We start from the raw sequence: 26610 nt of genomic DNA, 5'->3' as shown, positions 1-26610 counted from the left end.
TAAATCTATTATAACTACCAGTTATTACTTTGTTCGTGAAATATTAAAAGTCAGCTTAATGATGGTCAAAAATAACCTCAATAATATTACCACTGTGGTATATATGCACCACCAAATGACCTGCTTTCAGTCAAAACTATTGTTAGCAGTAGATTATATTTTTCAGCAAATTCACTGCTTGTCCAGCGATTAGAGGGTTAATGTCAGTATTAGTGCAGCAGAGGTGTAGAAGTGGATCCCCATGTGAAGATGTTTCACCTCACTCTGCAGCTCTGAAGCTTCTTTAGCGTGCTGCGTCTCTGGAGTTTCCGGCAGGATAGAGTACAGAGACATGGACGCCTCCTTCTTCCCTTCCTCCTTGTACTTATACTGAAAACATCACAGTTTTATCATCAGTTTTATAAGGACAGATGAGTTTGTTTTTCATCAGCTTGGTCCTTAGTTCCATGAGTTCACACCTCAGAGATCACAGCGCTGATGTTCTTGGAGTGGATGAGCTCAGCTCCGGGCACAAAGAGACTCTGACCCTTCATCTTCTCAAAGTCCTCCTTATATCTAACCTGCATTTAGGAGGAGACATGAAGGAGCGTTATCAGCTGAACTTCTTCAGTCACAGGAAGCGCAACTGAGTTACCCTGAAAAAGGGGAAATCTGAAGCTGTAGAATGAAAAAAGTATAATCTTTAAAGTTTTTTGTTGCTTTAGTTTTACTGGAAGCTCCATTTGAACCTAAACTTCTAATGTACACCATTTTTAAATACAGTAAAAATCCAAAAAACATTCAGATCAAAGCCAGAACCCATAAAATGTTACATTTTCCTGAGTTTTCTTTTTGCAAAAGAACTCTAAAGTAACAGTGACCACAGTTAGTCCAGGAACGGTGTCCTGCATGTTTTAGAAGTTTTCCTGGTTCATCACACATAAAACAAATGAATGGGTCATTATGAAGCTCCTACAGAACTTCATGACATACAGAGGAGCTACTTCTGCCATTTAAATCTGCCGTGTTAGAACGGGGTAACGTCTAAAACATGCGGAACATCGGATCTTGAGAACTGGAGTTGGAGATCCTTCTTCTAAAGCATTTCATTTGCATGAAAGTCATATTTACTTTTTCCTGCATAAAAGTGTTGTCCTAGTTTTTTTTTAAATGTCAACAAATTGCAAATGTGTGAAAATGTAAGGCCCAGAAGACCTGCACAAAATCATGTGATGGAGATCTTACAATTTAACGCAGCGATGATAACATATTTGCTTGGCTCTTTTTGTTCTTTATGATATCTGCATCACCAGGGGTTAGCGTTTGGATCCCAGTCCCTGTCAGGTGTGGGTATCAGGGGCAGTAAGAGTCCATCCAACAGGTCAAACACATCACTGACACAGAGAGTGAATGCAAAGCGCTCGAACTACGCGAGCCAACCAAATATTGAATCTGAGCAGTCCTTTGAGATGTTGTCCACATTCATATTGTGATTGGATGCATTGTGCAGCTCTTATGACCACAAGGATCTTTAATCTAACTCTGTTATAATCAGTGGTCTGAATTCTAGCTGTGAAATCTCACCTAGTCCCAACTGATCAAAATAAAAACCTTTCTATCATAGCATAAAACAATAAAAACAGACCAGAAGCACTGAATGAAACATGGAAAATAAACCATAGCCAGGATCAGAGACACTAAAGCAAACCAAGGGGTGTGAAAGCTCAGGACACATCATAACGTATCCAAAATCAGAAATATCATTTTAGTTTGACTAAAGGATGGGAATAAATGGCCCTACAATGAAAGAAAGAAACAGGAAGTAGTCTGCAGATCAACTAAAGGTCAAAAAGGTCAAAAAGCTACAACTAAAGTAAAGAGGATCTGTGAAATTAAACCTTAGAACCGACAGACTAAAAAATCATATTCTGATATTAATGTAATAAAGTGGCCTAAAACTAGTTTAACGTCGAGTGCGGCTCTAAATAAAGAGAAGACTTAATGTGAACTTTTACCAGATTCATTAGAAACTTCTACACAAACAGAGAACAAAGAGGTTGGAGCCAATCTGTGAAAGAGGACAGAGAACAGTTTCTTCTCCACGTGTTGTTTCTTCTGCAGTTGCTCTGCTTGATGGAGAATGAGCACATCTTTGAGATTGTTGGCGTTTCCATGGAAACAGCAATATTTTGGGGTTGATCTGCCTTCGGGGTGGCAGTTAGCGTCCGGATGACAGAAGCAGAAATCAGGTTGATCCAGCAGGGAGTGGCAGAGAGTCTGGAGTCCTTCTGATGGTTTTAGTTTAAACGCGGCCGTGCAGCAGAACCGCAGCAGCTGCAGGAACCAGGAAAGTTGTTTCTTAAAGCGACCCGACCTGCCTGCCGGATGAGTCATTCTGCTGAGTTTGAATCGCACCAGGGAATCAATATCACCTCCTCCCACATCCTGCATCTCCATCCAGCTGAGCTCCATTTGAGCTATCTGCAGCAGGAGTCAAAGAGCGAGAACATTCTCCATCTGAGCTGAATAAAGGCCCACGGCTGGATCATTAGAAGGAGCGTCACAAGAGGCAGAAAACAGCAGCTCACATTCAGAGATGGTTTATTTATGAAACTCCAGATTATATCTCTGTAAACATCACTTTTTCTCCCAAGTCGATCCATGTTGGAGAAATAATGTAGCATCCTTATCACCACGTCTCTGAGAACATCAGGTCATAACAGTCAACTTAATGATCTGCAGCATTTAGAGATGTTTCACTGAGACATCTGAACACACGCCACTAAATTATCACAAATCAGCAAGTTCATCAGGACATGATGAAGAGGATCTGGTCTAAAGTTAGTTACATACATAGTGTGAAACTATTGAGTCAACTAAACCCACATGGAGCAGCAGAGCGTAAAATACTAAACCAGATCCCAGGAAATAACATGTAATTTCCAAACAATCTGGAGTCTATCGTTCTGGAGACAGGATTATTAAATCCTTTCTGACAGCTGCCAATCTTCCCAGGAGTGGACGAGCCTGCAGATTCAGCCCAAGGTCAGAGAAATGACAGAAAGCCCCGGTGAACAGAGGAAGCCTCGTCTCTCTACAAGGAAAACAGCAGCTGGACTTTACTGAGTTATATCTGAATGAAGCATGAGACGACTGGACAACGTCCTTTAGAAAGATCAGACCAAAGTAGACAAGTAGACATGAGATGTTTGGCACATTAATGTGATTGGAGAAACCCAGACACAGGTCCTACTAGCTGTCAAATACGATGATGGAGGGATGTTGATTTGGGCTTGTTTTGCAGCCACAGAACCTGGGACACTCAGTTATTGAATGGACCATGAACTCCTCTTTATGCCAAGTATTCTAGAGTCAAATGTAAGTCCATCTGTCTGACACCTGAAGCTTGGACCAAACTGGGTCATCAACAGAACAATGATTCCACAAAGCAGGCAATCTACAACAGAATGCAGAAAAATAATCAAGGTGTTGTAATGGCCTAGTCAAAGTCCAAACCAAACCTGAATAAATGCTGAACTGAGGCAATGTTGGAAAGAAGAATGAACCAGAGTTCCTCCACAAAGATGGGAGAGACTGATGAGGTCAGACAGGAGGTCACTGCTGGGAGTTATTCCTCCTGAAGGAGGTGGAGTTCTGTATTTTTATTCCGATTTAGATTCTGCTTTAAAAAAAACATCAATCATGGATCTCCTGAAGGTCAGACTGTGAAGTGGTAAAAAAACCTAAACTCACATCACTGAGGATCAAACTGCATCTCCTGTTGAAAGCTGGATCAGGCAGAGGAGGCTTTCCATCTGTGGAGGCCTGAAAACACACACAGGTGCTGTTATTTTCAGGAACAGCAGTCAAACATGACAGTGATAAAAAAACTAACAGGAGAAATGACTAGGCAGTAAGACGCTGGATCGTCTGACTCGTAACGAGTTAATCAGGAAAAGCTTTTCCCTTTCTTTCATTAATCCTTCGCCTCTCAGCAGGCTGAATTCAGCCTCCAGAAACCCTCACTATCAAAGGCTAATAATGAGATATTTTCATTTGTACTCCGGCTAATCCTCTCTGAGCCGCCGTGCCTGGCGACGCCCCACGCCAAGGTCAACACAGAGACACACAGGGTGGGTAGCAAAAATCCTCAAAGACGTTGGAGAACATGGAGTTCTCAGCAGGGAAATTATTCACGAGTTTCGGACTATGGGAGGTTCTGCTGGTTGTTTCTGACGTCAGGTGAGATTCAGAAGCTCAGACATGTTTTAACTGGACCTAAACATGTTTAACATGTTTTAACTGGACCTAGACATGTTTAACATGTTTTAACTGGACCTAGACATGTTTAACATGTTTTAACTGGACCTAAACATGTTTAACATGTTTTAACTGGACCTAGACATGTTTAACGTGTTTTAACTGGACCTAAACATGTTTAACATGTTTTAACTGGACCTAAACATGTCTAACATGTTTTGACTGGACCTAGACATGTTTAACATGTTTTAACTGGACCTAAACATGTCTAACATGTTTTGACTGGACCTAGACATGTTTAACATGTTTTAACTGGACCTAAACATGTCTAACATGTTTTGACTGGACCTAGACATGTTTAACATGTTTTAACTGGACCTAAACATGTTTAACATGTTTTAACTGGACCTAGACATGTTTAACATGTTTTAACTGGACCTAAACATGTTTAACATGTTTTAACTGGACCTAGACATGTTTAACATGTTTTAACTGGACCTAAACATGCTTAACATGTTTTAACTGGACCTAAACATGTCTAACATGTTTTGACTGGACCTAGACATGTTTAACATGTTTTAACTGGACCTAAACATGTTTAACATGTTTTAACTGGACCTAAACATGTTTAACATGTTTTAACTGGACCTAAACATGTCTAACATGTTTTGACTGGACCTAGACATGTTTAACATGTTTTAACTGGACCTAAACATGTCTAACATGTTTTGACTGGACCTAGACATGTTTAACATGTTTTAACTGGACCTAAACATGTTTAACATGTTTTAACTGGACCTAGACATGTTTAACATGTTTTAACTGGACCTAAACATGTTTAACATGTTTTAACTGGACCTAGACATGTTTAACATGTTTTAACTGGACCTAAACATGCTTAACATGTTTTAACTGGACCTAGACATGTTTAACATGTTTTAACTGGACCTAAACATGCTTAACATGTTTTAACTGGACCTAGACATGTTTAACATGTTTTAACTGGACCTAAACATGTTTAACATGTTTTAACTGGACCTAAACATGTTTAACATGTTTTAACTGGACCTAAACATGTTTAACATGTTTTAACTGGACCTAGACATGTTTAACATGTTTTAACTGGACCCAGACATGGTTAACATGTTTTAACTGGACCTAAACATGTTTAACATGTTTTAACTGGACCTAAACATGTTTAACATGTTTTAACTGGACCTAAACATGTTTAACATGTTTTAACTGGACCTAAACATGTTTAACATGTTTTAACTGGACCTAAACATGTTTAACATGTTTTAACTGGACCTAGACATGTTTAACATGTTTTAACTGGACCTAAACATGTTTAACATGTTTTAACTAGACCTAAACATGTTTAACATGTTTTAACTGGACCCAGACATGGTTAACATGTTTTAACTGGACCTAAACATGTTTAACATGTTTTAACTGGACCTAAACATGTTTAACATGTTTTAACTGGACCTAAACATGTTTAACATGTTTGAACTGGACCTAAACATGTTTAACATGTTTTAACTGGACCTAAACATGTTTAACATGTTTTAACTGGACCTAAACATGTTTAACATGTTTTAACTGGACCTAGACATGTTTAACATGTTTTGACTGGACCTAAACATGTTTAACATGTTTTAACTGGACCTAAACATGTTTAACATGTTTTAACTGGACCTAAACATGTTTAACATGTTTTAACTGGACCTAAACATGTTTAACATGTTTTAACTGGACCTAAACATGTTTAACATGTTTTAACTGGACCTAAACATGTTTAACATGTTTTAACTGGACCTAGACATGTTTAACGTGTTTTAACTGGACCTAGACATGTTTAACATGTTTTAACTGGACCTAAACATGTTTAACATGTTTTAACTGGACCTAGACATGTTTAACATGTTTTAACTGGACCTAAACATGTTTAACATGTTTTAACTGGACCTAAACATGTTTAACATGTTTTAACTGGACCTAGACATGTTTAATGTGTTTTAACTGGACCTAAACATGTTTAACGTGTTTTAACTGGACCTAGACATGTTTAACGTGTTTTAACTGGACCTAAACATGTTTAACGTGTTTTAACTGGACCCAGACATGGTTAACATGTTTTAACTGGACCTAAACATGTTTAACATGTTTTAACTGGACCTAAACATGTTTAACATGTTTTAACTGGACCTAAACATGTTTAACATGTTTTAACTGGACCTAAACATGTTTAACATGTTTTAACTGGACCTAGACATGTTTAACATGTTTTAACTGGACCTAAACATGTTTAACATGTTTTAACTGGACCTAGACATGTTTAACGTGTTTTAACTGGACCTAGACATGTTTAACATGTTTTAACTGGACCTAGACATGTTTAACGTGTTTTAATTGGACCTAAACATGTTTAACATGTTTTAACTGGACCTAAACATGTTTAACATGTTTTAACTGGACCTAAACATGTTTAACATGTTTTAACTGGACCTAGACATGTTTAACATGTTTTAACTGGACCTAAACATGTTTAACGTGTTTTAATTGGACCTAAACATGTTTAACATGTTTTAACTGGACCTAGACATGTTTAACTTGTTTTAACTGGACCTAAACATGTTTAACGTGTTTTAATTGGACCTAAACATGTTTAACATGTTTTAACTGGACCTAGATATGTTTAACATGTTTTAACTGGACCTAAACATGTTTAACATGTTTTAACTGGACCTAAACATGTTTAACATGTTTTAACTGGACCTAAACATGTTTAACATGTTTTAACTGGACCTAAACATGTTTAACATGTTTTAACTGGACCTAGACATCTTTAACATGTTTTAACTGGACCTAAACATGTTTTCCATGATCAGCAGCTCAGTTGTATCACTGGAGGCCAAAACTGATGAAGCAGAAATGTTTTCAGGAATTCTAATTAAATTCTGGTCCAGTTCTAGATATAACAAATGACTTCGCTGAGATTATTCCAAACTGAAGTTATCTAATAAAAATCTGCAAATTTTTTCTTTGAGATTCTAATTCATTTTTCTTCCATCAACCTTTAGAATAAATATTAACTCAAAAAGTCATAAAGCAGCAGAACAGATTCTCACCTCAGACTCCCAATGTCCCAAACACTTCTTTGCTTTTGCCTCCTCCTCCTCTTCTTCATCCTCCTCTGCTTCATCTTCATCCTTCTTCGTTTCTTCCTCCTGTCCAGCCTCCACCTTCTCCTCCGTATCCATCCTTCCTGCAGTCTTATAAACAACTGTTCCCCCCAACGTATCCACCGTCTCTTGGAGAAACTCTTCTTTCTTTCCCTCCACTGTTAAAATTTTTTCCATCCCTCCATCTGACACTGAAGCAGCCGAGTCATTTCCTGCCTCCATTCTGGTCACCTCTGTAGAAAGGATTACTTCATTAGAAATATATAAATTTTTTATTTTTCAGACTTTCTAAACACAGAAAAACTTAACCTGATGCATTGTCTGTTAGGTGACAAAGAGGAGAACGTTGCATGAACTTCTCAAAAAAAAAAAAAGATATTTGATTCTCTAAGATGTCCTTAACAGGCAGGATATACAAAATAAAGAGCAGACTGAGGATACACCCCTGAGGAACCCCCTGAGTGAACAGTGCCCGACATACAGTGAAAATCTCCAGTTTGTCACATGATTGAAACTAGTTGGGAACAGAGCCTTTAATAACTAAACATAATTTGATCCCCAGCATCAAAGGCTGCTGAAAGCTACATTTCTAAGATTAACACTTAAAATATTTTTTGGGTTTTTAAGTTTACGAGAGCTGCTCGAAAAATGCTGTTTAATTAATGTCTTTAATTAGTTAAAACTGCAACATGTCTTATTTCTCCTGTGAGCAGACTTGATTTTCAAGGTCACCAATTTGTCTTTGCTTGCCTCCATGTTGGATTCTTCTAATTTTTCCAGCTTCCTTTAGGATTGTAATGTGGGAATTACCCAAATATTTCTTTAATATCTGTAAGATCACTTTCATTTGGAAATGAAATGAATGGATCTGCGTCCTCCACTCACCTTCGATCTGTGGTTGTCTGTCCATGTCCTGCAGTGGCTTCCTGACTTTCAGCCTCCTTCCTGGATGTTTCAGCTCTTGTTTCTTCAGGATACCAAGTAGTGATTTAGAGCTCTGTAATTCAGTGATCATCCAGCTTTCCCTTTGTCTTCCTGGACTTCAAACCTCTAACCCGACTGTGACAGAACTGCTTCGTTCTTGACCGTCTGCAGCGATGGTTGAATGTCAGTTCAGCAGCACCTCTTATCACCTCTGACTTCTACATTTAGCCCCACACTTCAGACCTTATCTCCACCGTTCCCTTCATCTAAAACACACTGCCAGTTATGGCTTCAGTGTGTGTGTGTGTTTGATCAAGTATGTGCACACTGATGTGCTTAAAGTACACTCATATGAGTGTTGTATACTAGAAGGAATGTAACATGCTGTCCCTGGACCTCCTACACTAAAATTCGACCCATCAGGGGCAACGAGGAGAAGAAAATCAAAGACATAGTAAGAAATGTAAGTTTTAGTCTTTGGTATTGCTCTGCATACCACATAGACCTAAAAGGTAGAAGATGGTCTTTCCAGGGGATTTCACAGTGTTTTGGCCATGTAGGACCTCTTGAGATGGTCACAACAGTCACAAACACAGCATGACTCTGCAAAACAAATTAGCTTGTTTTTATAGTACATACAATGAGAAATGTGTTTACATTTTGAAAATAAAGAACCGTTTTATTTTTGTTTTTAGGTTGAACACATTTTCTTCAAAGGAACCTTCAGTTTTCATAGAAAATGACATAAAACACGTAGTTTGTAACCTATTACTTCATAAAAAATTATATTCACTTAAACTATTATTGGCATTCTTTGTCGAAATGTTAAACGAGTAGGAACAACCTTTACATTTTAAAATATTACTCAATTCTTTAGGATTTTGGGGCAAAGCGGAGGGTCTGAAGAGCCACATGCAGCTCGGGAGCCACAGGTTGCAAACCTCTGCTATAGAGGACTAATTTGGTTGCAGTTTGTGTCACTAGATTTCACTAATTTGTAGTAAATTGACCTTTAACGGGTGTCTGTTCATGCTCCTTCTTTAGAAATCACACAGAATCACATTGAAAAGAAAGTACACCCTCTCTCGGGTCTACAGTTTAACAATCAGGATGAGATAAAAAATTCGTAAAAACGGATTATAATCTGACCTCAGGTTTCCAAAAAGAGAAGGAAGATACCTCAGTCATTATTTATCAGACAAAATAAATAAAAAATTTCAAGTTCTGCATAAACTCAACAGAATGTAAACATACCAGCAGGTGCTGCTGATCAAATCCAAGACTGAGCATAAACCTGTGTGTTATCATTCAGGGAAGGGTTATTAGGCCATTTTTAGGGTTATTATTAACCCTAACCCAGATTATCTGAAGTCCATCCTTCTCCAGAGAGGAAAACCTGAAGCAACGCTGGAAGAGGAGGATTCCTCCACAGTGATTTGAGAGACAAATGAGTAGAAAACCACTAGTGAGAATTACTGTTGCTGGAACATTGTTGGGTCATGCAGTGGCTGTATCTGTTGATTGTTTAGGATTTCCTGACTCTGCAGCTGCAGCTTGCTAAATTTCCAGAGTCTTAGGAGGAGTCAAGTGCAGAGACTTTATCACTTCTTTCTTTCCTGCTTCTTTGTTCTTCATCTGAACACGAACCCAAAGAAAACGCCTTCATTTTAAAACTGGTTTCTGAATTTCTTTTCAGCAAGTTTTATTTGAAAGTGTTGACTCTGTTAATGTCCTGCAGAAGTCCTGCAGAGGGGTGTACTTAGTTTTTGTGTTTAATAAATAATGACATTGAGGAACATGGTGTGAGGTTTGATTTAAAACCTTTTAGAACTTTTATAATGTCCTGATATGTAAACATTAGAACATAAACTAGTTGGCATTTTTAAACCATATCCACTAGATGGATTCATGTTCTGTTAGAGCAGAGACTGGTCCAAAGCTAACAGAGAAGCAGCAGGTGTAGAGGCTCCCTGTGGTGTCCTTCAGCAGCTTTCTCTAAGAAACTAAATCAGTGTGAAACAAAATTTTTCAATCCGCAAAAGAAAGAAAACAGAGAAAACCTAAACAATGAAAGCCATAGAGATGGAGGACATTGAGATGTCTCGGAACAAAGAACTGGGAAAATCTAAGTTCTATTAAACCTGGGAACATGTTTAAGTCCAATATTCATTCCCACAGATTTAAAAAAGCCAGCATTTAAATGTTTTACAGCTGATGAACCTTTGAGAACACCAGAACGTCCAATCTGCGAGCATGTCTGTGCCTTTTAGTAAACTGAAAGAGGGAACCAGCAAGAGGAAGACGAAGAACACGTATGTGCAGAATCAGGAGTTATTTTTGTTCCATCTCAGGGAAAAGAAACGATTTTCAGCAGGTAGTCTGGCAGTGGGATCAGGCCATCAGATGGTTCTGGATGTAAACAGAACCCGATAAAGGAGTGACCAGAGCCAAATGACCATCTGTTGCAAACCACGGTGCTGAAAACCAACAACAGAAGGTTCTGCAGTGTGGAACGGAGAGAGAAACAAGCTCCACTACCATGATGATACCGGACTGCATTCAAGGAATTCTGGGACGTGGTTTTTATTACAGCCTCGTCAGTCAGTGATAACCCGCCTGGTTTTAGAGAAGCATCTTCACGCATGGACTCAGACTGAAAAACGCCATTAACACGTTTGTTAATAAAGTTAATGAGCCTTGATTTCAGGCTCCGTCTGCCTTGGTAACCCATTAACAATCAAGGTATGAAGGATTTTGATGAAGTTGCTTCTTGTTTCACCTGCATGCAAACAATCTTTATAAATAATGAAAACCTTTCACAAAGAGGTCATATAGTGATGTAAGATATTTTTAATATGATTTAGAGGTGAATTTACCAGTGAAACTAAGGAACTCATATTTATCTCAGTCAGTTATTATCCCTTCAGAGGTCTGGCAGGTAAAATATGAGGCAGCTTTACTCTCAGCTGCTCAAACATGGCACTGAATACCAACTGCTTCAGTCATCACTCTCAAAATTAGTAAAAGTATCATTAAAGAACAACTGAACTCAAAGCGTTTGTGACATAAAGACTATTAACTGATCTCTTGATAATATTAAGTAAAAACCAGGCAGAGTAAAAGTATCTTCATGCAAACAGTTGTACATTTTTTCAATAATAGTTGAGACCAATGCAGATGCATCGGTTACCATGGCAGCAGGCTGGATGATGCTGGAAAGCATCTGTCCTGCTGATGTTTCAGTTAAAGGCCAAAACTCTCTTCATTCAGGAGTTTTTAGTCTGAATCATCACATCAGCTCACCTTCCTCCCAGCACTGAATCTCTTTCACAGTCATAGACCGCGACGCAACACATGAAGAAAGATCGACCTTCGGTTCTTCATGAGACTCATTAGTAAAAACATCTGCCGCCGCTAAGCAGAACCTAAATGCTTCTCTTCTGAGGCTTTGTTTGGTCTTTTGGACCTTCAGTTCTTAACTGATGTTCTCCACGTCAAGAAAACGACATGTTATTATCAAATGAGCTAAATCTGTGATGTTTTAATGCAGCACAATGATGTCATCACTTGATGACAATGTAAAACTAGACAAATGTAAAGCTAACGTGTTCATGAAATGAGATGCAGAGCGATAAAAGGCGATAACAGATCACCTTAGATCAGTAGATCTTACGGAAAACCAGAGAGAGAATTTCTATAAGGCAGGTTACCAGAGAGAAAACGTAGTAATTCAGTGAAATATGGTTCTTCTGAATGTTCAAAAAAACATCCAACGATCAAATTCAGAAAATCCAACAGAATAACCTTAAAATGCCTGCAGAGTTTTGTTGTATTACTGTTTATTAATGTCATATGTCTATGGGCTGGTGTTAACATTAAAACGTTAATGTGTTAACATTAAAACGTTTGATGTGGAGTGATGTGTGTGAAATAAATGTAAATAACAAGGAACTAATTCACCAGGGTGTCATCAACTGAGGGTCAGCAGGTCTTCGGGGGTCACAAGTTGAGCATCTGTCTGCATACAGACTCTTTATGTCAACCAGAAAAAAAAGAACATGAACTTTTAACATGTCATCAAGTTTTAATTCATTATAAGAACTCAGATTTTGTCACTACTATCATATCCATTAAAAAGGCATTTCTATTTAAAATCACCTCTTCAGAGACTAAAATCCACATTATTTCACTTTGTAGTTGGCAGAAAAACCATATTTCACTCACTAATTGTTGCCAAAAATCAGAATTTTGTTGTAGAAAATATGACAGTTTATTTCTTTAATAACTTAGGGAAAAGCTGCAGGTCACTTACGTTAATGGTAGGAGAACCTCCTCTTCAAACAACCGCATCAACTGCAGCAGGCAGCACGTAGATCTTTTTGTGTGTATGTCACATACAGACTATGCTCACTGACCAAAGTGCACCCCCCATCCACACACACAGCTGCAGACAGGAGTCAAACGCCAGGACGGACAGAAAGTCAGTCTACATACGTTACTGATCTGCTCCTGAGTCCGTCTGAGTCTCTGCATCTCCCGGGTGTCGGACACCGGGCTGAACCCTCGGCCTTTACTCTCCTCGAAGTCCTTCTTATACTTCACCTGCAGGAAAAAACAACAACGGCTCTGCTTTAAAGGGACATTTAACTCAAAAACACTATACAGCGTTTGCAGTGCCTCCCTAAATATTCAAACCCCTTGAACTTTTCCACATGTAGTCAAGTTACAATAAAAAACTTCAGTTTTGTTGGGCTTTTATATGGAATAGACAAAACGTACAAATACACATACTGAACACATATTATAAAACTGCAAAGTGAAATTACAAATAAAAATCTAAGAAGAGTGTGATGCATTTGCCTTCAGCCCCCTTTACTCTGATACCCCTAAATAAAACTGCCTTTTGAAACCACTTGGTGAATAGAGTCCATCTGTGTTCAATTCAGTCTGAGTCTAACTGCAGGTGTTCGGTTTCTGGCCTCAGAGGTTCTCTAGAGAACAACCAGCATCATGAAGACCAAGAAACACAACAGGCAGGTCAGGGAGGACGTTGTGGAGAAGTTTAAATCAGGCTCAGGTTCTGCAACAATATCCAAGCTTTGAACATCTCACAGAGGTCTGTTCAATCTATCATCTGAACATGGAGAGAGGATGGACCAAGTGCAGACCAACCGAGACATGGAGGTCTACTTAATCTGGCAGCCTGGGCAACGAGCGCATTAATCACAGAAGCAACCAAGAGGGTAACTCTGGAGGAGCTGCAGAAATCAATAGCTCAAGTGAGATAATATGTCAACATAAATCTGGTCGTTATGGGAGAGTGTCAAGAAGAAACCCATCGTTGAAAGAAAGCCATAAGAAGCCATCTAGGGGACTCAACACACACATGGATGAAGGCGCTCTGATCAGATAGGACCCAAATTGACCTTTTCACCCTGTTTGCAGCAGTAAAGTACCAGTGTGCATCACTCTCAAAACATTATTCCTATGGTGAAACACAGTGATGGCAGCATGATGCTGAAGAGTTATGTCTTTGATGGGAAAATGAATGGAGCTTAATCCAGGACAATTCTCGAAGAAAACCTGTTAGAGTCTCCAGAAGATTCAAGACTGGGGTGGAGGTTCACCTTCCAGCAGGACAACAACCCAAACATACAGAACGGGTTATAGTGGAATGTCCTAGTCAAAGTTCAGACCAAAATCCAACTGAGAATCTGTGGCAGGAATTGAAAATTGATATTCACAGATGTTCAATCTGACTGAGCCTGAAAAAGTTAGCAAAGAAATATGGACAAAGGTGTAGTTGGAAGATCTGCAAAGCTTGTAGAGACAAACCCCAAAAGACAGGCATGGGGCTGAATGTAAATACAAGCCACACTTTTCAGATTTTACAAAAACAAAATGATGAAAATGCATCATTTTTTTCTTCCACTTTACAATCAGGCTTTACTTCTTCACATCAAATCTTTGTAAAGTACAATGGGCAATTTCATGAATAAAAAACATGTAGAGACATGATATACACTTGTTCTTCACCAAACCCAGGAGAAGACAGACCACAATGCATTGCAGCTGCAGGTGAGAGGTGAGACGCAGCTCAGGAACTCATTAATTGGATTATACTGGGGATGTATGATGATTTCTGAGGGTGGATTTTTTACCTTTGAATGTGCTCACACAGCAGTAATAATTACCCCTCTCAACACTCAGAGACCAGCTACAATCAGCTTCATTCAGAGCTTTAAATAAACTCTGACTGTAACTCCCACAGCTGAGTAATGAGAAGGTGAGAGAGCTTTTATTTCTGGCTTTAAAATGTGATTTCTTCTTTAATCCCACTGCGTGTGCAGCTCAGGCATTTTGGCTAATGATCCGCTAAGATTATTTCCTTCTGCAGGTGTACTTATCACAAAGTTTATCTGACTCCTTAGAGATTGCTTAATTACATTTTCTCATACTTACTTTAACTGAGAAACTTTTTCTCATAAGAGGTTTTATGTATTGAATGTTTTGCTTTAATGAACATACATAAATGTATTTCTTTATGTTTTTCTGTCTAGAAGCCAGATTCTTTTGTCAAACCTCAGCATGGTGTTTCTTCATTAAATAAAACACCAGTTTCAGGCCAAATGAACAGGAATAAGTCCTACACACACTTCCTATCATCCTTCAGTTGATTACTTACTGTATGCCAGGTTTTCTGCTAATGTCTCTTTGGGAATCGCCCTTGTTAGACCAAAAATCCTTACATGGCTGCTGGTAACAAAGTACCTGATAATGCTGTTAGAGTGCCTAAAAATTACCTAGTTGAAACAAAAATAGGTTCAGTTCTATTTATCCATCCTCAACCAATTTATTTTAGTTAAAACAATCCGACTTCCATTCAGGTTTGGGTTTTAATCAGACAGCCTGACGGGTCCATCCTGCAACTAGCCCAGCTGGGAGATTCCTTCATACCAAAAGCTTGAGAACAGAGCAGTATTTATTGGTATGTGAAGGATGTAGATTGTTTCAGCAGCAGCTGATCAGAATGGTGTGATTCTCTTTGTTTTAGCAGAAAAGGTAGGAGGCATTGAGCATCAGTTGACCCAGAGAGTTACAGTAACCCACTTGCAGTGCTGCCAGCCTGGTGTGGGTGTGATGAGCTTGTTGCCTTGGCATCAGTCCTGTTTCAGATTCCTGATGACCAACCCACACGTTACACATTGACCCTACTTCATGGGTAGGCTGCCACCCCGCTCCATTAACCCTGCTATTCTGTAAGCCTCGGCGTTCCTGGAATGGAAGTTAGAGCCTTTCCATAGTGTTTTAATAGAAATAATGAAATTAATCCTGGAATTTTACATATATTGAAGGTTGGCCATGGAACAGTAAATTTAAATACAGTTGGAGAAAATGTGTTTCTGTATGATCCTGACTATTTCTGGACAGTTCTTCCATCACAATAACAGATGATTTGTAGAATCCTGCACTACTCTGAAAATGTCCCAAACTTCACATCAATTCAGTTTTTATTTGCAACCTTATTTAGCCTTAATAATAAACCACAACCACCTCGCTAAGGGAGATTTGCTCACAACAGTTGTGAAAAACTAAACACACGCGATGTTGAGTCATTCATATGTTCTCAATATGCACATTCGTCCACATTCTGGTACATTGTTGATACCATAGTGAAGCCTTCATTCTGGATGAAGAGGTTAAAGGAATCCATCGACTGAACTTTAACTTCAATCACTCATCTCAAGCAGGAAGAAACCTACAGAAGGACCAGATTCAAGGTCTAAAGAAAATCTCTGGAAAAGCCTGGAAAACGACTGATCAAGAACCATTTAAAGGGCTCAAAACAGGATGGAAAATAATAAGCAATGAGGACTGGATCTGGATTTCTGATTACAGCTGTATGCTTTAAAAGGTTTTATATTAACCACTGCATAGCAAAGTAAAATTATAGTATATCTGCCGCCTCACTGGCAACCAGCAGATTCACAGCTCACTCAGCAGGATAGGAGGTCCTTTAATTTGCGGGTCCTGCCTGCACTTCAGTTTGACCTTCAGAGGAAATGCTGCAGCTCATCTGGACATAATGTCCCCCATGCTGGTGTCCATCAGTCATCAGTAACGGGCCATTAGGCCTCAGAACAGACGTGTATGAGGCCGTAAACTGAAGAAATATGACTCAGACACTCAGAGCGTGCCTGTGATGCTGTTCTGCTTCCACAACCTCTGTTCCTGCTTTCAGAACAAATAATCAGTTCCTGCTGAGCTCAGACGACAAACCCATGAACTAAATCACAGAAAACCCAGTAAGAAGCTGATGCTACAAGCCTGCACTGATAGCATTGAACCACAGAACCTCTGCGGATTCTAATGGATGTTAACAGTGAAGATGAGTCTGGGGTTCTGGTCCACAAAATAATGGTTCAGGTCTTGATTTTAGATCCTCCAAGTCCTAAAAGTTCTGAACTGAACCTCTTAAATGTTTACTTTTAAGTCTAAACACATAAATAAATTGGATTCTGCATATTTGAAGAAGCTTTGGTGCTGAGGACCCCACAAAACATCATCAGATCACATGATCCTGTGAGATCATTGTGCAGAACTAGGTCACTGCTAAACATACGTGTGTTTTCCCACACGGTGCAGAGTAGCTGTGTGTCCGGTCCAACTGCACAGGGTCACTGTCTGTTATAATCAGCATCCTGCTGGAGAACAAGCCAGCTTCACTGTTAGTGTGAAGGACGAGGACGTCTGGTTATTAACTAGGAACTCTGACAGATGGACATCTTTCTGAAGATCAGATCAAACATCCAAACATCTGCAGTACATTTTTAACTATTTAAAGTCATTGAAGAAACCTGTTTGTTATGAATTACAACATGTGATTTCCCCTTGGGAATAATAAAGTACGTCTGAATTGTACCGAACTGAAACATGTTTGAAACTATTGTGCAAAAATACTCCACAGATTCCACACTGTCATCATTTATAGATGAAGCCAAAACTGAAAAGATGTGTGTGAAAAACTAAGTACATCCCCTAATACTGTAGGGTTAAAGAAGGAGAACAGCAGCCAAGTGCTGCTGAACAGATGCACTGATTTACTGATCATTCTCTGATGATCTTAGAGAAGTGACTGTTGCTTCCCATCAACCTGGGGACAGTTAGCAGGTCATCTCCAGACTACCTGAACTCCATCATTCAGCAGAGAGAAAGATTGTTCCCAAGAGGAAAACATCATGACAGCTGCCAATCTTCCCAGGAGTGGGCGCCCAAGAAGATTCAGCCCAAGGTCAGAGCGTGAAGCTCAAAGAAATTACCAAAAACCAAAGGCTCCATCTCACACTCTACAGGCCTCCGTTAGCAGGATAAAGGATAAAGGTCAGAACATCTGATTAAACCTGAAGACTTCTGGAACAATGTTCTGTGGAGAGATGCTCTAAAGATGAAAGTAGATATGTTTGCTCATAATGTTCAGGATCGAAACCCAAACACAGCATAATGGAAGAAAAACCTCATATCAACTGTCAAGCAGGTTGGTGGCAGGCTGATGCTTTGGGCTTATTTGCAGCCTGTCTCAGTCAGAATCTGTTCTCAGACTGATATTTACCAGCAGCACAGGAGACACAATGTTTCAGGCAGGATTCATTAACACCACTCATAGACTCAGCGGAGAACAGTGGAGATCTGCATGATGTTCTGATCCACATTGACTGCATCAAGGAGGATATTAAAACAAATACCAGGAAGATTAGAGAGATGTGGTTCATTCTGAAGGCTATGAAGCTGAAGCTCAGTGTTTTATGATTTTATCAATGCAAATAAATGTGAAAGGAAATTGTTGGTGCCACTTCAGAAATACTTTGAGGGACCAGAAGAGGTGGTAAGAAAACATTGGTTCTGGTTAAGAGAACCAGATAAGGAACCAGTTTGATGGATACAAAAACTACCCATCTTCAGCCGTTTAGCAATATGTTTATTCATATTTACAGACATTTCATTCTTTTTTTTCTTGCAAATTTTTCACATTTTGTATAGTTTGCTGTTCTTATAGTTTAAATTCTGGGAGCCCTAAATTTTTAGATTGCATATTTTTATATATATTCATATATTGGTCCTTTTTTCTCAATTGTAAGCTATTTTAGATCTGCCAAACAAATAAAAATGACCTAACTGTGTAAATGTGTGTAAATGCTGCTGATCTTTACAGAGCAGAACAAGTCCCATGGGAAGCAGCGTGTCCCCTTCTGCAGACTGCTGAGTGGACATCTGTCCTTTTGTGCTGCAGCCTGCTGACTGCCTCTCCCAGCAACACAGACACAGGATGACGGCATATGGCATAGAAGTGAGGCTGCTTCATCCTGCCGCTCGTGTCACCTGCTTTCAGTCTGTCTGTCAGTAAATCATAGAGGTGAGTCAGAGCCGTCGCAGCACCTTTGTTTTTGTCCCCGTGAGGAGCCAAAGGGGTGGCGACGGCAGCCAGAATTAAACCATGTTACTCTGACAGGTGCTGCGAGCTGCGTCTGATCTGAGGATGATTCAACAACAGATTTAACAGTCAGGACCACACTACTGCAGTCCTCAGTGGACATTAAATCCAGTTTCCCACCTCTAACAGATTTGAGGAATTAGGTTCCCTTCCATTGGTGATTGTTTATCAGCTGCATTTCTAAGCCCAGTTAACGTGACTCAAACCAGACTCTGAGGCGTGCTGGTACCAGTGGAGGTTCCTGCATGAATGGCTCCCTGGGCAAGCTCCTCCTTCTGCCACCCCTCAACCAATCAAAATGCAGGAAATCCGCTCAGTTCTGGGGTGAGATAAAATGCGAAGCAGGTAAAATGGTCAACCTATTCTCAACAACAAGCAGGAGGCGCCGGCTCCCTGTTGTCTGCACATGCATTAAAGAAATAGTAAACTAACACATAGGTACATCTTTCTATCTGGTATTTATGCCCACATCCCCATTCTAATGCTACCCTGGGCAACTGCCCATATGGCCCACACCAAAAACTACCCTTCTTGGGTGTTTTAGGTTAAATTATTATTTTTCTATCGATAAGGGACATAAAGAAATGGTCCAGAGCTGCATTTGCATAGGGACCATTAACACTGATGCACACAGGAATAACATTTGTGTTTGCTGCAGTTTGTTGCATGTTCAGCAACACAAGCATGGATGTTGTTTAGAAGTGTAGCTCGGTAGATTACTAATGAACTGTCAGTATGTTACCTACAGTTAACAGAGGGTTGGTTTGCTCTCAGTGTAGATTTCTTATGTTTGAACTGAGCTAAACTTGCTGTTAGGGTCTAATAGTAGAGCAACTTTTCACCATCCTAAACATGTTGAACCAAAGACAATCATAGTGGAGCAAGTCTACTGGTAAACTGAAATAATATTCTAATAAATAAACTGCTTGCTGTAAAAATCTACAGTATATGTTGTGATTATGGTGTAAATTGCTTCCACATGTTAAAAATGTATAGAGTCTGTTTAAAGCCTGGGCCTGAGTCAGGCAATCAACTATCTATGGTGGTGGCAGGCTGGTGATGTGGGCTTGTTTGGATTCTACCAATTCTACCAGGAGGAGTGGTCCAGCACCCAGCCAGAAATATTCCTGAAGCTCATCAATGCCTTCAGTAAACAAAACTTTGTGAAATCATGTTGTACAATAATTCATCCCTGGTAGAAGAAGAGTTCAAATAAATCATTAAAGTACGAATGAATGTGACATTGAAGACCACATGAAAAATCTGGTAAAAACTAGTATCAATGAATTAAACACTTTTAAGTGTTAGTCTATCATTTTTCACTTTTTAAGATTTCTTTGTTTCTTCAAACTGGTAAATATCCAAATGTTTCTGGTGTGACGACAAGTTCTTGTATTAAAATTGTTTGTTTATTTGTTTAATAATGCAGTTTATTCATAGTAGACCAAAATATGAATTTCTGTGAAAGCTGCAAATAAAGTTGGATTTAGAGCTTCACAATATATTGAATCACAGTATCAATGTGTACAATATCAAAACCTGGAAGAGCTCCCTTGATGCAATACTTGTCTGGATTTTATATTTCAGGTGTCATGCATGTAGATTCTTCGTGCTCACAATATTTTTGACCCTTTGGATCGACTTACAGAGGCCGATTTTTAGACTTCTGGGACTATGGGATGAAGAAAACCAGTTAACTGATATCTTCACAAAATTTACTGTACTTGCTTTCGTGCTGTAGTGCAGCCCTGGCTGTATCGCATTCAAACTATTTCGCAACATTAATGATGTGTGTGTGAAAGCGTGAGATTTTAATAGAGCAGTGGGATAAGGCAAAGAGGAAACCTTACTGTGAGGATGGGTACAAACTGCATGACATCATCAGTAATGAACAGAGGCGACCCCTACAGGTCAGAGATGGTATCTGCTCACCTGGCTCTGTAGCTCGCTCTGCTGCCTCAGCCTCAGGTTCTCCGGCGTGTCGGCCACGATGGTGAAAGACGTCTTGGGGTAATGTCTGAGAGAAGAAAGGAACAGACGTTGTTTTTAACCTGAGTGGGTTGGTTTTTAAACATACTTAGAAGCTGCCAAAAATAGAATTTACTGCCAAAAATCAAGAGCAAATATTTTAAATTTCAGAGCAGGATTTCAGTCTGCTTGCACTCAAAACATCTTTCTTTCAAATATACTCTGTTCTCTCTCTAAGGAAACAAGCGCACCCCAGCTTAGCCTGTGACCTAGCATTTGCACACTGTCATTCTATTGGCTGATATGGTTGATAGGAGATGATATGTCTTTAATCTGAAAGAGAGCAAAAATAATTTGTGAGCAGGGAGGAAACTTGAGAGCGCAGTTTTGATCCGACCAGAGAGCAAGTTTGCGCGCATGGAGGATGAAGCGAGCAGGATGAGAAATTATCTATGAAAGAAGCAATAAATCAGAGTGCAGAAACAAGGATTTGAGAGAGAACAGAGGATATTTGAAAGAAAGCTGAAGTTTTGAGTGCAAGCAGAATGAAATTCTGCTCTCAAATTGAAAATATGTGCTCTTGTGTTTTGGCAGTAAATTTCCCCCATAGTATCCCTGATGATACAGTAACTTTAAAGACTTAATGAGCCACCAGACTGATCACATCAACTGAAACAAGGAGCCATTCAAAACTCCTGAACTGAAGAGCAACACCCAGCTGTTAGTGTGGGAATCAAACCTGACCTTCAGGCTGTGGATGATGTCTATATTCAAACATCATCCACTGTCTGCATGATATAGATCTGTACAACCAGGTGACTCGGATAGTTTCTGGTTTTTTATGTTTTCCAGTCTGAATTATTCTGGAATTATCTAAACCAGCAGCTGGAGTTTGTCCACAGAACAAAGTGGCTCCATCATAAACTTAATTGTTAGGAACCGATGTTGAGACGATGTTTGGCAGAAAACTAGTCAGAAGCTTGTTAAACAATTAGTAGAAAGTAACTAAACTAACCAAAAACATTATGAAATTAATCCTGCTAAAAAAAAAACAATAAATGATGACAGTTGATAAACAAACAAGCAGTAAGAGACAAAACTTTTATCCCAAACGGTGGCGAAAAATCCCAAGTTTGGAGCATGTCTGAAAAAAATCTAAAATAAATAAATAAATAAATACAGTAATCAATGAATTAAAAAGAAAAAAATGGTTCAATAAACTGAAGCTTGTCACGCAAATGAACACATTTAAAAATAAAACAGGAAAAAAAACATAAGAGCAACAACCTTTTTCATGCTTCTCTAAGTATCTTTTCTCACTTCCTTAGGTTCACTTAAAGCTGTCTTGGTTCAGTTTTTGTGGACCTGTGAAAGACGGTGTGCTGATGAATTCAAAACAGAACCGTGAAAAGGAAATAAGTCAGAGGGGATCCAGAGACATACCACGGGCCACCAGACAAACCCAAAGATCCGGAGCAACGACAAGAAATTACAGCTGAATCAGAACCTCGGACCTGGACCAAAAAACAAAAACATGTTGGGCTGCAGGTCTGGAGACCTGAATGGAGTTTCAGTAAATCTGGCCTGAAGACGATAAAAACGTGAACAGATGCTGAGCTGCATGTCCAGGTTGAAACAGAAACTCTGGGTTGCACATGTTCAACGTGCAAAATCAGAATCAGAATCAGCTTTGCTTAGCTGGCTAATATTGTGAGTAAACAAAGAACTTAACTTCGCTCATAGCATACAGACATTAAATACAAATAAATAAACTATGGTGGAAAGAGCAATATGTACATATATGTGTTTGTTTAACCAGTTTTTAAAGGCAGGTTGTGGCAGGGCAATAAGCTGGTTCAGTTCCAGCAGAGTAGCTGACCACTCAGGCTGTGAGGTGTTCATGTGTCCATCAGAGACAGCCTGGGGGAGAACATGTCTGGTTTGTAGCGCCTCCTGCAGGTAAAACTCTAAACATTGTGTGTGCAGAATGTGTGGGTTCTGCAGAGATGTTAGCTGGCCTTTTCCTGACCCTGGAACTGTATAGGTCCTGGATGGAGGGAAGGTCAGCCCTGATGATTCTCTCTGCAGACCTGATTGTTCGTTGCAGTTTGGACCTGTCCTGTTTGGTGGACGAGCCAAACCCTACTGAGATGGACGAAGACAGGACAGACTCAGGACCAGAGACCTGAGGTGAAACTAGAGGTGATCCAGTAGACACAGTGTTGTTGAGGACGGTGAGGGGAGGGAGGGAGTGTGGGTTGTTCTCCAAAGGTCCACCATCATCTCTGTTGTGTTGAGCGGGTTAAGCTCCAGGTGGTTCTGACTGCACCAGTGGACCAGCCGATCCGCCTCTTCATCACTGAATCTATCTGTGCATGTGTAAGTGTTCCTTAAATAGCAGTGTTTGTCATACCTTAAAATACAGCCTTGGTGTTCTGGTTCTGTGTCTTACTGGGTACCTGAGTAATGTCTTTCATTAGGGTAGAAAAACCATTTTGAATGAGAACAATGATTAAATCTGTTCTACTGGGTGTAGTTAGAATTAAAATGTTGCAGCGAAGGATACAAAGAATAACACAATATGACGGCAACATCTACAGAACAGACTGCTTTTTACCGCAACATCAGAGCAGTTTTCCAGTTTGAAGAGGAAGAAGTTTTCTGAGCTGCTGAGATGATGGACTGGGAGCTGTGGAGCAGCTCCTGAGGCAGCATCCACTCCATCTGAGCAAAATGATTCACAGCCCTGAAACTCTGACTGAATCATCAATGCCAGCATTTTCAACACTCCCATCAAGTATCCTTCAGTCCTGCTCTCCTCCCACATGTCAGCTCCCACTCTCTGCCCACCCACACACACTTTGTAGCTCCGTGTTTCATACAATAAGATCAATTTATTGTTTAAATGCTCATCTGGTTTCTTATGGTTCCGTTAATACGGTCTTGTAAATTATATGTTGGGTTTTATTTATTAAAGCCTTTACTTTGTTCGGTTCTGTGGGAGTAAATCTCTTCTTATCCTTTCTTCCTTCTACTTAACCATTCAGAACATTTTCCAGGTTCACACTTCAGGCTGAGAGCTTGAAAAATCTTTCTTAAAAACAGCTTCATCCTGACTACAGAACCTCACATTATTTTCTCAATTATTTTTATTTGACAACCAGGATAAATGTTTGGTATCATGAACAATATTAACCTTACATGCTACTGTACTAATAAGTGAGAAATCATGATGTCTGGACCATCCAGGACCAAACAGGTCCAGGTTTAAGGTATGCTCTGTTTGGTAGGAGACCCATACTGCTCCAGGAAAAAGCAAAAACAGACTTAATCAAAAGAGCAAAAAATACTCAATTAAAGTAAACATTTGTCAAAACACGTTGAAATATTTCTGTTGCTAGTTGTTTGGACGTAACCCACTGGGAGGTAATAATGTTACAGACAGGATTTTAGGAAATACTTCTGGAAAAATCTGTCTTTTGTTTTCATAAACAAAGCAAAAGTATCAAAGATTACAAACTGTGTTTTTAAAGAATCAGTCATCAGTCCAGGTTTGCCTGGACTTTATATCACAGCTTGTCTAATTTAAAGGTGTTTGCAGTACCAACAAATCAGTGAAAATACTTCCAGTGTGTAGGTTCATAAACCTCCGTTTGTTAAATCTCTCTGCAGAGTAAAAGGATCCAGTCCAGGTTTGACCCGGATATTAAATACGCTGAACTGAAGCAGTTCTGGTTCAAGTCAAGTCAAGTTTATTTATTTAGCGCTTTTCAGCAACAAGGCACTCAAGGCACTTTACACGAGGAAAACATTACAATGATACAGAAAATCAAACAACAGAGGCATGTAAAAAAATAAAGAGAATAGAATGATGGATAAGAAAATGAAAGGAAAATTGGACTGAAAACTTAACTCATAATGTTTAGATGGCCCAGTCAAAGGCCACTCTAAATACATGGGGATGAAAATGATGTGGAAGGAGCTGACACATCTGGAATAGCTGCAGAGGGCATCCGAGGGGCAGTGACAGACTTCAGTCAGTAACCGAAGCACCTGACAGTCCGCATCTAGAGAACGTCACAGTTTTACATCGAATCATACTCAGGTAACAAGCGGCGTGCAAACTCTCCCTGCTGCCCATCGCTGCTCTGCATGTGGACCAGCTCACATCCAAAGCAGATCTTTCCTTCTGGATTCTGATGTGTTTGGGTCAGTTATGTAAGAACCACAAACAGCACAACACAATCATTCCTGAAGATGTTTGGTTTCTGCATTCAGCACCACTAACTCTAACTGAGACCATAATTAGAGGTGACAACAGTCTGCTGAGGCCTGACACCGTTAGCTGGTTTCACTGTGTTGTTCTCCACAGTTAATGTGTGCAACAAAAACAGCTTTTTATACTTTCTGTCTGTGAAACTGGGTTTTAGAGACAGGAGATATGATTTTATTTATTAGTTATATCCTCCAGTTTCTTTTATTGATCAGTTTTTTTGTGTTAATCTGCTTTTATTGTATTGCTTTGACTGTGAATGACACAGATTCAACTTTGAATTTCTTAAAACTGGAAACATTTGTCTTCCTGCAGAAGACTAATTTTACTATTTCACCACAATAAAACCATAATTCTGAAATAACTTCAGAATCATCATATTGTTGTAAAATGACTTGGGTCCAGGTTAAAAAGCTCACATGCAGGCAAACAAAGAGCAGCTTTAAGTTTCACCTGCTCCCGTTGCTATGGACTACCAAGTGTGCTTTGTTTTTTTCGGCTCAACCAATCCTTTTAGACAAAGACCAGCTCTGTGGGTTATTTCTCGAACACACACAATCACTGTATGCAAGGGCTGAAACTGTACCCATAGTTTAAAGGGACAGAAACTGACTTTTTATTAATGTGGGGTTCTGTGGGGTCATTATCAGTAGTCAGTGTCTCATCTACAGTGGGCACATCACTCTCTATGTAGTTTAGATGAATAAAAAAAGGTTTAAAATAGTTTCCTAAACCCCTGTGACTAATGCCCCTTTTCCATTGGCTCAGCTCTACCCGGCCAGAACCTGTTGTGTTTCCACTGACCCACCGACAGCTGGAGTCCCACCTCCAACCATCAGTGTAGTGCGAAAAACTTTCTTTCAGCGGCCACCTCCGTGATGTCGGCAGCCAGCAAAGTTGAGGTGATCACAGGGAGGAGGTTTCTCCTGCAAAGACCTCAGCTGGACAGAGGAGATCATGTTTGACAAATAAGAACTAAAACCAGGAGGAAGAACTGAAAAACCTTTGGAGAGCAGAGCTGCTCTTTCCTCTACAACATCAGCTAATTATACCAACAGGAACCAACACACACACACACACACTGTCCTTTAAACAGCTTCCAGTAATACCCTCAGACACTTCCTGCCTTTCTGTGAGGCTCGGTGAGGACTTCAGATTTACAATGCTCCACCGACCATGCGATGCAGAGCAGTGGGTGTGTTTTGGAAACCCATTTAGATCCACCATTGTCTGTAATGTTGCAGTGGCATTTTCCAAACAACTACAGTCTCCTGTCTCCGAGCAGCACTGACGCACAACAGGCTAACGCCTCATTCAGGAACAGCGTCAGTGTGTGAGATCCAAATAAAGCACGTTTCAACCTGAACAATGCAGCGTTTTTTGCTTTCTGCTCCATTAGCATGCTTAACGACCTCATAAGGTGTCACAGTTTATCTTCCTTCACCACTGATAACCTCCTATAGAAGAACTATTAGGGGTACGGTTCAGGAGTAAAAGAGTAATTTAATATTTATAATTAGCCGACTACAGAT

At 39.7% G+C, this 26610-nt stretch overlaps 1 protein-coding gene across 5 annotated transcripts in view; it reads right to left on the bottom strand.

The window, feature by feature from the left end:
• nebl (nebulette) overlaps positions 1-26610 on the bottom strand; it is a 110631-nt gene that overhangs the window by 64697 nt on the left and 19324 nt on the right. For 2 of the 5 annotated variants that reach the window (XM_047349946.1, XM_047349947.1), the window contains exons 3-4: positions 20770-20854; positions 12843-12950 (exon numbers count right to left, since the gene is read on the bottom strand). In XM_047349946.1, the coding sequence (XP_047205902.1) occupies positions 12843-12950; positions 20770-20854 (193 nt within the window). The other 3 variants (XR_007035759.1, XR_007035758.1, XM_047349945.1) reach the window with 3 other exon arrangements.

This window comes from Girardinichthys multiradiatus, chromosome 21 (genome assembly GCF_021462225.1).
Source record: "Girardinichthys multiradiatus isolate DD_20200921_A chromosome 21, DD_fGirMul_XY1, whole genome shotgun sequence".
NCBI classification, from domain to species: Eukaryota; Metazoa; Chordata; class Actinopteri; order Cyprinodontiformes; family Goodeidae; genus Girardinichthys; species Girardinichthys multiradiatus.
This window is presented reverse-complemented; position numbering and strand designations above follow the sequence as displayed.